Here is an 11,301-nt window from a genome sequence, read left to right as displayed (position 1 = left end):
AAAAAAAAAAAAAAAAGAGATTTGGCAAGGTAAATAGAAAGTGCAAACCCAAGGGGACTCTAAATAGTTTGCATTTCCCACAGTGCCCTTCTCTCTCCAGTGACAGGAAGCAAACATGGGACATTTGCAAGTAATAGGGGACAGATTTTACCTGCTTGTGGTGCCGAGACTTGATTGCCGCTTGCTGTGAGTGGAATGAAGAGAAGAGATTTCGAAGGAGCATGCAGAAGGCCCGTGGTGGCTCCAAATGGACAGCACTCTGCCCACTGAGTAGGGCAGAGAACAGAAGACCTTGTCTGCTATGGAGGATGGAGACCGCAGCCCTTTCAAGCCCTGTGTAAAGTGGGTCATGAAGAGCCTCTGCATGGTAGGCATGTGGCTGGAGAAGTTCCGTTTTTTTGTCCAGATTCGGTAACATCCCGGGGAGCAAAGTGCTAGAAGTGTGTGAAGGCCAAGGACAGAGCAGTTGGCTCTGGTCTGGACTATGGCAGTGCCTCCATAGTCTTGGAGAGGAGCTGGAGGCTGAAGAAGAGCCTGAGTGTGGGTCTGACTATGGACGCCAGTGTCTTCCCTGAATGTGGCCATCCCAGGGCAACTGTGGGACAAGAAGAAAGAAAAGGTCCACTTGGGAGGTTGAGACGGGCACTGGAGGGCCTCTCCTAAGGCAAGCCTTGCCGGAGCACAGTGCTCAGGAAAAGTCCTTGAGGACTCAGTCATGCAATCTGAGCTGGATGATTTCACATGAAAGGATACTGGGAAGATTTCAGAACCAAACAGCAGTGACGGCATCTTGCTCAAATCTATGAAGCTCATCTTGATGGATTCGAGAGAATAAAGTGCCATGGGATTACTGTCAGGCCTCTTATCCCATCCACTAGCTGCCAAATATGGATTCAGCTGTGCTGTGTTGTATGAAAATCCATCCAGGAGCCTTTTGTATCTGAGGCGCTTATAGCTTTTAGCCATTGGAAGTTCAGAGGAATACCGTTGGTATCTTAGCTTCTGAGTCTTCATGGCTGGGGCCAGTTTGGAGGCAAGGATGGACAGCTTGTCTAGTAAGGCTGATTCTTTGGTAGGCTTCCTAAAATTCGGGCTCCTCAAGGGATGGCATGGTGTAGTCGTCTGCTTTGGTATGTGGCTAATCAAGCACTTGGTAGGTGCTGTTTCAGGTTCTAATCGTGTAGGTGCAGACACAGTACACAAACTGAGAAGTCTGTGTGCTTTTATTGGGATGGGATCGGAGGAACTCTTTAAAAAGGCAGAACTTCTGATTTTACCTATTTTTCTCCCCACACTGTTTTGCTCCTGACTGGAAACTTTCTTACAAGTTCGATGGGGCTGCTTCTTTAAAGGAAGCATTTCTTTCTTTGCAAAGGCACCACGTATTTGATCACATCCAGCAGAGGAGGGGTCTTGTGCTTTCTGAGGGGCACCAAGAAGGCAAGAACTTGTGCATGACTCAATGTCCTTCTTAAATGGATGATGTAAGCTTTCCTCCTCCTGGTCTTCTAACTTCTGAGTCCGTGCCACAATGCTGCTCTTGGCCAGCTGTGCTAGGGTGATTTCATTCACTATGGTGGACTCATCTTTGTCAACCTTAGGTTGGTTCTTATTTTGTGCATCATCTAACAACAGACTAGATAATATGCATTGTTCCGATATCATATGTGCTTCCTTTTGATGTATATATTCCTCTTCTTTCTGCAACTTGTAGTCCAAAACCTCAGGGCTCTGCTGTTTTTCACCGTGACTAAGCATCTTCTGGCAGTTAATGTGGGTCTGAGAGATGTTGTACACATGATCGCCACCACCAGCTTGTCTGGTAACCGTCTCCTCAGATTGGTCCCCAACAGTTAAGTCAACAGGTGGTCCCCTTTGATGCTCTTGAGTTTCTTCTCCTTTCACTTTAGTTCCTGTATTCACTGTCAAAGGCAAGTATCTGTCAGAGGAATTCCCGTGAGAGCGATAAGCTTTGCAAGCATTCTTTTCCACACAGGTACATATGCTGTCTCCATCACTAGAATTACTCCTATCTCTTGATACTCCTTCCTTCATCTCAGGAAGGACTGGGCAGTCCTTTGCATTTTCACAAAGCATTTCACCATCTTTTGGTTTAAAAAGATTTTTCAGGTCAGTTTCTTCACTGTTATTATTAGTTTCTAAATTTTCTTGAGAAGGCATTATTTCAATGGATTTCAGGATTCCTAGGGAACCAGAGCTCTCATCATGGCAAGACATTAACTCTTTTGAGGAAATTCCAAAGGTACTTTCTTTGCCAAACTCAGAGCTTATTTCTAGTATTGATCCTTCAGTCATTTCCTGTGTTTCTCTCAGAGATGTTTCTTTATCTTGCTGTCCATAATGGATATGATTTAAAGACACATTTACTCTGTCCAATATTCTTATATTTGGTTCATGATCTGCAACAGACTCCATCTCATGGGCACAAGAGTCTGGACACTTTTCCATTTCGCAGTCTTTTAAAGATCTGCATAGGTTTTCTTCATATGATTTTTTCAGTTCAAGAAAGCCCACTATAGAAGCAGCAGCATCTGAGAAATCGGAGTCCTTGCCAAATGTTCCTATATGGGCAGCATCCAGTTCTCTTTGATACAAGGTACTCCTTGAGTCGTCTTGGAATGCCAGTCTCTCTTGCCTTACACAATCCAGTGGATTAGATGCTTTAACGTCTAGCATACCTTCTGTAGGCTTATTACTACAGTCTGTGTAGACGATATTTATCATACCTTCTGTGGACTCATCACAACCAGAAATCTTGACAAAGTCTCCTTTCAAGTTGCCTTTTTTTGGACGACCACAAGGTAGTGAGTTATTACTGCATGAGCTGACCAGCAGATCTTTTTGGTTGTGGCTTACCTCTCCCTGAAGCTTGGTGACAGTCTCTCTCTGGTCACTACCTAGTGTCTCCTTAGCTGACTGACCTTCACTTCTGCATTCATCTGGTCTGTTTTGGTTACTCTGAGAGTCAAGGACTTCATCTGCCTTATGATCGACCTGATTGAGCGTTTCAACTGCTTTTACGTTTTTAAAACTGGAGAACATAACAGGAGGAGACTGGTCCAATATTTTTTCTGGACTTGGAATGTGTACAGTCTGGTTTAGTTCTTGTATAGCATGATCAGAGATGTTATACTTACGAAATAGAGTTTCTTTGGATATATCCTGCTCCTTTCTTTCCAGCCCTTCCTCACTAGGTTTGATATTACTCAAGGTGTGAATGGTTTTGTTTGAAATTCCACTATTTAACAAGTCTGCTGTCAGTTTGTTTCTGATCTTATCTCCTGGAAGGCTGCCACTAGTTTCTTTCCCATCAGGTTCCCTTTCCTCTGATGTATAACTCACTTTACAGCTGCTTTTTTCCACAGAGTCTCCTGCTCCTTGGCAATGGTGATGACTGTGCTGAAATGCATTTTTATATTTTGTTATCAAAGAGTTATCAACTTGCAGGTTGATTTTGCTGGACTTGAAAGCCGCACAAGCAGAACACATGTTTTCTTCAGATACATGTTTTCTTATACAATGACAGCTAGAGATATCCTGAGATTGAACACTGTGACATTCTATGACAGAGACCACTTGAGGAAAGCCAGCTATTTCTCTCTTATTTGAAAGAAGCCTGGAATGTAGAGCTTTTGTTCCTGAATCAGCCATTTCTTTTTTTCTCTCTAGGCTTACTGGTTTGATGTTTAAGGTGGGACTGTTTGAGGAGGCACCACAGGTTTTATTACCTGGTGAAGAGATGTCTTTCATTTTTGTCTGAACGGGAACGGTTTGTATATCAGCAGTGACATCTGCTCCACCCTCTAATGGAGGATGATGGCTCTGTTGGGCATCTTTGCCTGTTTTTAAAGGCATCTCTTTGTTTAAATGCATTACAGAGTCAGTTGGCAACTTTGCATGGTCTTGAGAATTAAGGGACACTTGTTGATTTAAAACACATTCACTTTCCACTTTGTTTACAACCAGTTCATTGGTACAAGAAAGTTCATTCATCTCACAGGCTATGCTCTGTTCATCTAAAAGTGGAATATCATCATGTGAAGTCTGTATAACTTTTTCTGACTCAGGTCTGTAATCAAATTCTGGGGATGGTGGTAAGAGAGCAGTACCTTTCTTGGGTTTTAATATCTCACTTACAGGACTTATCTGATCCTCTGGCATTAAACTCACAATGGATTTTCTTTCAAACAGAAAATCATTACATGATGCTTCATTTAACTGGGTGTTGCTTTCCAGATTTCTCTCGATGGTGACTAAGGAGTTACAGTTTTTAGTGTAAAAAGATTTACTTAATAAATTGAGCTCTATAGGGGTTGTCTGTTCTGGCTCTTCAATGTGCTTCAAGGAGGAAAAACTGCTTTCTTTATGGTCCTCAGGGTACGTTAAGTTACCTTGAACATGTAAAGTAATTTTCAAATCATTCTTATTTAACATTACTTCTGTGGCTTCAGTAAAAGAATTGGGCATTAAAGAACTAGAGCTCCCTGTATGGAGACTGTCTCGAATGCAACAGTTATTGTGGATATTTTCTTTTGAGGAAACAATAGGCTCTTTTTCACCAGATCGACCACTAATCTCCTTTTCTGGTTGCCTGGCATTAATAAGAAAAGGTCCATCTCTTTCACTCCTGGGAATCAAAAGCTGTTCTTTATTTTTTTCTCTAGAAGGCAAGTTCTCCCTTTGATCATCTCCCCCATAAAAATAAGAATAGTCTGTCTTTTCAGCAGATCTCTTTAGCAAACCATCACCTTCAAAACCACAGTTTTCTAAGGATACTGTTCTGGATTCTGAACCAGACAAGTCTGATGTGAAACATGAAACTTCACAGTTTTCTTTCAAGGGGCTTGTGGCTGTGGGATTATCACATGCAGAACTGGGTTGTTCATTACGGTGGCCATGAATTTGTTGGTGATTGTCATCTGCCTCACAGACAAGGTTTAGTTTACACAACTCTTCCTTCCTATTGTCCCCATCAGAAATGGCACTGTTTCCTGGTAATGACAACCAAGGACAACTTTTTAATTCTTCACATTCTTCTTCTTTAGGAGTTGCTTCTGTTAATCCAGGGTCCACAAAGGTTAAAGGTTCTAGGGTAACTAATGTCCTGGTTTCTGAAACCTCATCACTGGTCATGATTTTGTCTACCTCTGGGAATTCACTGCATCCAGCTGAGAGATCATCCAGCTGACAGATCACATTACCATTTTTGTGTCCTTCATTATTATCCATCTTAGTCCCACTTGTCTTCATACCTTGTACTTCGGTAGATTTTAGCAGAGTTTCAGTGGTAATCTGTACATTTCCTTCTGTGTAAGAGAATTAAAACCAAATCAATATGCAGTAATAAAAAATCATTTGCTCTGCCTTCATGCATTTTATTATGCTATGCTATCAAGGGCAACAAGAAGACCCGACTCAAAAAGAACTGAAAAGTTAGCATGTTATACCATTGATTTTGTTCTCTGAAAATATGACAGAGGGCCAAAAGTATATCTGGCAGAAACAGGTAATTTTCTTGCTTTGTTTTTTTTTTTTTTTTGAAACGGAGTTTCACTCTTGTTACCCAGGCTGGAGTGCAATGGCGCGATCTCGGCTCACCGCAACCTCCGCCTCCTGGGTTCAGGCAATTCTCCTGCCTCAACCTCCTGAGTAGCTGGGATTACAGGCACGCGCCACCATGCCCAGCTAATGTTTTGTATTTTTAGTAGAGACGGGGTTTCACCACGTTGACCAGGATGGTCTCGATCTCTTGACCTCATGATCCACCCGCCTCGGCCTCCCAAAGTGCCGGGATTACAGGCTTGAGCCACTGCGCCCGGCGCTTTGTTTTTTTTGAGACAGAGTGTTACTCTGTCGCCAGGCAGGAGTGCAGTGGCGTGATCTTGGCTCACTGCAACCTCCGCTTCCTGGGTTCAAGTGATTCCCCTGCCTCAGCCTCCCGAGTAGCTGAGACTATAGGTGTGCACCACCAGGCCCGGCTCAATTTTGGTATTTTAGTAGAGATGGGGTTTCACCATGTAGGCCAGAATGGTCTTGATCTCCTGACCTTGTGATCTGCCCACCTTGGCCTCCCCAAGTGCTGGGATTATAGGTGTGAGCCACTGCGCCCGGTGAAAGAGGTAATTTTCAACAAATGCCTCTTGCTGAAAGTTACACAGTGTTCACAGATCAATGCTGGACAACTGAACAAAACATAGAAACATGTCCCTATGTTGTATTCTCATTCAATCTTAAGAAGCTTTTATTTTGGGTTAGGCTAGGTGGCTCACGTCTATAATCCCAGCACTTTGGGAGGCCGAGGCAGGTGGATCACAAGCTCAGGAGTTTGAGACCAGCCTGACCAACATGGAGAAACCCCATCTCTACTAAAAACACAAAAATTAGCTGGGCGTGGTAGGCATGCACCTGTAATAAGAGTTACTCAAGAGGCTGATGCAGAAGAATCACTTGAACCTGAGAGACGGATATTGCAGTCAGCTGAGATTGTGCCACTGGGCTCCAGTTTGGTCGACAGGGTGAGACTCTGCCTCAGAGGAAAAAAAAAAAAAAAAAAAGGCTTTTATTTTAAAACATTAATAGAGCAGACTCACAATAATAGCTTACTTTACTAGATGACCATTCTCTCATCACTGAAATTAGATGTCATAGATAAACTTAGTCTTTGGAAAAACCAACTATACATAAAACATTATTTATTTTTTTCAGACAGAGTCTTGCTCTGTTGCCCATGCTGGAGTACAGTAGTGTACTCTTGGCTCACTGAAACCTGTTTCCTGGGCCCAAATGATTCTTCTGTCTCAGCCTCCGGAGTAGCTGGGATTATAGGTGCCCGCAACCACACTCAGCTAACTTTTTTTATTGATGGAGTCTCGCTCTTGCCACCTAGGCTCAAGTACAGTGGGATGATTTTGGCTCACTGCAACCTCCGCCTCCCGGGTTCACGCAATTCTTCTGCCTCAGCCTCCCGAGTAGCTGGGATTATACAGGCACCCAGCACCATGCCCGGCTAATTTTTGTATTTTTAGTAGAGATGGGGTTTTGCCACGTTGGCCAGGCTGGTCTCAAACTCCTGACCTCAGGTGATCTACCCACTTCAGCCTCCCAAAGTGCTGAGATTACAGGTGTGAGCCACTGCACCCAGCCATTTTTTTGTATTTTCACTAGAGACAGGGTTTCACCATATTAGCCAGGCTGGTCTAAAATTCCAACCTCAGATGATCTATTAGTTCTGTCCCTCTAAGAGAACCCTAACTATACACATGAACATGTGTATATGTATGGGTATATGTACCCAATACATGTATATGTGTATATATATACACACACATACACATATATAACAGAATACCTGTATTAAACAGAAAAGGCAAAATGCAAATCTATTTAAAGATCGGCCAGGCGAGGTGATTTTGCCTGTAATCCTAGTACTTTGGGAGGCCAAGGTAGGTTGCCATTTGAGGCCAGGAGTTCGAGACTAGCCTGGCCAACATGACACCCCGTCAGTACTGAAAATACAAAAATTACCTGGGCATGGTGGCACATGCCTGTAACCCCAGCTACTGGGGAAGCTGAGGCAGGAGAATCACTTGAACCCAGGGGGTGAAAGTTCCAGTGAGCCGAGATGGTGTGACTACACTCCAGCCTGGGTGACAGTGAAACTCCATCTCAAAAAACGAAACACGAAACAAAACAAAACAAAAACTAATTCTTGGCTGGGTGCAGTACCTTACAGCTGTGATACCAGCACTTTGGGAGGCTGAGGCAGGAGGAATGCTTGAGCCTAGAAGTTTGAACTAGCCTGGGCAACACATGGAGACTCTGTCTCTACAAAAAATTTTAAAGAAAAAAAAATAGCTGGGTGTGGCGGTGCATGCCTTTAGTCCCAGCTACTTGGAAAGCTGAGGCAGGGGGATTGCTTGAGCCCAGGAGGTCAAGCCTGTAATGAGCCGTGATCGCACCACTGCACTCCAGCCTGGGTGACAAGAGTAAGTGACCTTGAAACTCCGTGAGGGTACGGATCTTGTTTTGTTCTCTTCTTTATGGTTCAGCATAATCCCTGGTATATAAAAGCACAAGAGCACTTAGTAAATATTCATAAAATTAATGAATGAATACAAATAAACAAATGATATTAATACTGAGTTTCTAGGGTTTCCCTGTCCATTTCTCAATAGATCCTTAGACTAGCAATTACTGAGAGAAAGAGCCCTGACTGAAGCCAGACCAGCTAAACTTCTTTTTTGTTTTTTCAGACGGAGTTTCGCTCTTGTTACCCAGGCTGGAGTGCAATGGCGCGATCTCGGCTCACCGCAACCTCCGTCTCCTGGGTTCAGGCAATTCTCCTGCCTCAGCCTCCTGAGTAGCTGGGATTACAGGCACGCGCCACCATGCCCAGCTAATTTTTTTTGTATTTTTAGTAGAGACGGGGTTTCACCATGTTGACCAGGACGGTCTCGATCTCTTGACCTCGTGATCCACCTGCCTCGGCCTCCCAAAGTGCTGGGATTACAGGCTTGAGCCACCGTGCCCGGCCTCTAAACTTCTTTCATGGATCTGTGATACTTTTTTTTTGAGATGGGGTCTTGCTTTGTTGCCTAGGCTGGAGTGCAGTGTTGCCATCAGGACTTGCTGCAGCCTCCAACTCCTGGGCTCAGGTGATCCTCCCACTTCAGCCCCGCAAGGAGCTGGGACTACAGGCACATGGCACCACGCCTGGCTAATTTTTATATTTTTTGTAGAAACAGGGGTTAGTTATCTTGCCTAGACTGGCCTCGAACTCCTGAGCTCAAGCAATCCTCCCACCTCAGCCTCCCAAAGTGCTGGGATCACAGGTGTGAGCCACTGTGCCTGCGGATCTGTGATACTTACCTAATTCTTGGTTTCTTCCTTTGTAAAAAGTGGGGAAAGTACACTTACCTCAGTGCTACACTGAGGAGTAAATGAAATAATGCATGTAAGATGCCAGGTGGGACAGTGCCTGGCGTATAAAAGGTGCCCTTCCTTTGCTCTGGGCATTTTTTTTTTTTTTTGAGACAGCCTCGTACTGTCACCTAGACTGGAGTGCAATGGCGTGATCTCAGCTCATTTTAACCTCTGCCTCCCAGGTTCAAGTGATTCTCCTGCCTGAACCTCCCAAGTAGCCCCCGCTACCATGTCCAGCTATTTTTTTGTATTTATTAGTAGAGATGGGGTTTCACAATGTTGGCCCAGCTGATGTCAAACTCCTGATCTTGTGATCCACCCACCTCAACCTCCCAAAGTGCCAGGATTACAGGTATCAGTCACCACGCCTGGTCTGCTCTGCTTTTTTTTTTAAATTTTATTGAAACTGAGATCAGTTAAAATGGAGTAACTAGTCTAGATACAGTATTTTAAAATGTTTGGAGTCAGCAAATATTAGATTGACAAATACATACTTCAAGCCACAGGTTTTTAGATACCAATCATTTAAAAAGGCAGCCTCAAAATCCTGATTCAACACACAATATTTATCACTGTGAAACTAGCCTACTCTCCCTAACACAGCAAATGATGCTACCCTATTCAAGAATTTCTAAGTACATGGCCAGGCACGGTGGCTCACACCTGTGATCCCAGCACTTTGGGAGACAGAGGTGGACAGATCACTTGAGGTCAGGAGTTCAAGACCAGCCTGGCCAACACGGTGAAAACTTGTCTCTAGTAAAAATACAAAAAAATTAGCCATGTATGGTGGCGGGCACCTGTAATCCCAGCTACTTCAGAGGCAGAGGCAGGAGAATCTCTTGAGCCCAGGAGGCGGAGGTTGCAATGAGCCAAGATTGTGCCACTGCACTGCAGCCTGGGTGACAGAGTGAGAACTCATCTTAAAATAAAATAAAGTGAAACAGAATGAAAAGAAACATCCAGTCTCCAAATTATATAAGGTAGATTTTCTCTTCTTGACTACTTTCACCTCTTCCTCAAAATGTATTTCCTCAATGCTTTGCCAATTTCTGGTGACCCTCCTAAATAAGTCTTCACAGAAATGACTACCGTGGGAATTAAGTCTCACAGAATAATTAGTAGGAACTAATATCGCCATTGTTCCTGATACCATTTCATCTTTCTTACACATAAGCTTCCCAAACAAGCCCAGTTACAGGGAACTCTCTGAAAAACAAGATAAAACAAATAAACTTGGTAATGCCAGTTTTGTAAAATTAACTAAACAGAAAATTACAGTGAAAGAGACATATTAAAAGTCAGGATAGAAGAAAGGGTGAGGCAGCAGCTAAAGTGCCTGACTGGGGGAAGATCTCCCCTGTGAGATGGCTCATCAACTCAAATACTCCTACCACTGCTCCCCCATGCCCATTTCTCATGTGTCTGCCCCACAACTATCAAGAAATAAGGAATGATAGGCAAAAGTGCCTCCTACCAATTAAAGGCTCCTCTGGTTATTACAAAAGTCCTTTTAAAAGGTTTAATCTGGGCTGGGCATGGTGGCTCATGCCTGTAATCCCAGCATATTGGGAGGCCGAGGTGGGCAGATCACCTGAGGTCAGGAGTTTGAGACCAGTCTGACCAATACAGAGAAACCCTGCCTCTAAAAAAAAAAAATTTTTTTTTAAAAGGTTTAATCCGTTGCCATTTCATCTAATTGAGCAGCAGCTGACATATGATTGTGACTATAGCTTACAATTATCTATTATGTATTTAAAAATAGCCAGAAGAGAAGAATTCAAACGGTTCTAGTACATGGAAAAGACAAATATTTAAGGTGATGGAATCCCACGTACACAAGTTGATCTTTTCAAATTATAAGAATTTATTATCACATGTACCCCAAAACCATGCACTTTACATATCAATTAAACAAAAGAATCTCAAAATCTGGAATACTGTGGTAATCTGATAGTACAGAGAGTGGGACATTTATATAGAAAAGTAAAAATAATGCATGGAGGGGAGAGTGTAGTAGCAGAGGTTCACTTACTAAACTACTTGGTGCAGGAATGATCCCAAATCATTCCTCAGCCAGTTTATAAATTATTATACTGAAGTCCTTCCACTCGGAATAACCAAAATGTAAAAAAAAAAAAAAATGTAATAAATAAAACCAAGTAAAGCAATTTGCACAGTGCTCAACCATGCAAACACTTAATGAAACAAAGGTAGCAAGTATATATTAGATTTTCATCAAGACAACTTAAATTTGGGCTAGGTGCAGTGGCTCACACCTATAATATCAGCACTTTGGGAAGCCGAGGCAGGCGGATCACCAGAGGTCAGGAGTTTGAGACCAGCCTGGCCAACATG

General features: G+C 43.2%; 1 protein-coding gene across 5 annotated transcripts in view; it reads right to left on the bottom strand.

The window, feature by feature from the left end:
- PRR14L (proline rich 14 like) overlaps positions 1 to 11,301 on the bottom strand; it is a 70,586-nt gene that overhangs the window by 30,072 nt on the left and 29,213 nt on the right. For all 5 annotated transcript variants that reach the window (XM_017499503.2, XM_017499501.2, XM_037728179.1 and 2 more), the window contains exon 4: positions 152 to 5,327. In XM_017499503.2, the coding sequence (XP_017354992.1) occupies positions 152 to 5,327 (5,176 nt within the window). The remainder of the gene's footprint in view (positions 1 to 151; positions 5,328 to 11,301) is intronic.

Source organism: Cebus imitator, unplaced genomic scaffold, assembly GCF_001604975.1.
Source record: "Cebus imitator isolate Cc_AM_T3 unplaced genomic scaffold, Cebus_imitator-1.0 Scaffold258, whole genome shotgun sequence".
Taxonomy (NCBI): Eukaryota; Metazoa; Chordata; class Mammalia; order Primates; family Cebidae; genus Cebus; species Cebus imitator.
This window is presented reverse-complemented; position numbering and strand designations above follow the sequence as displayed.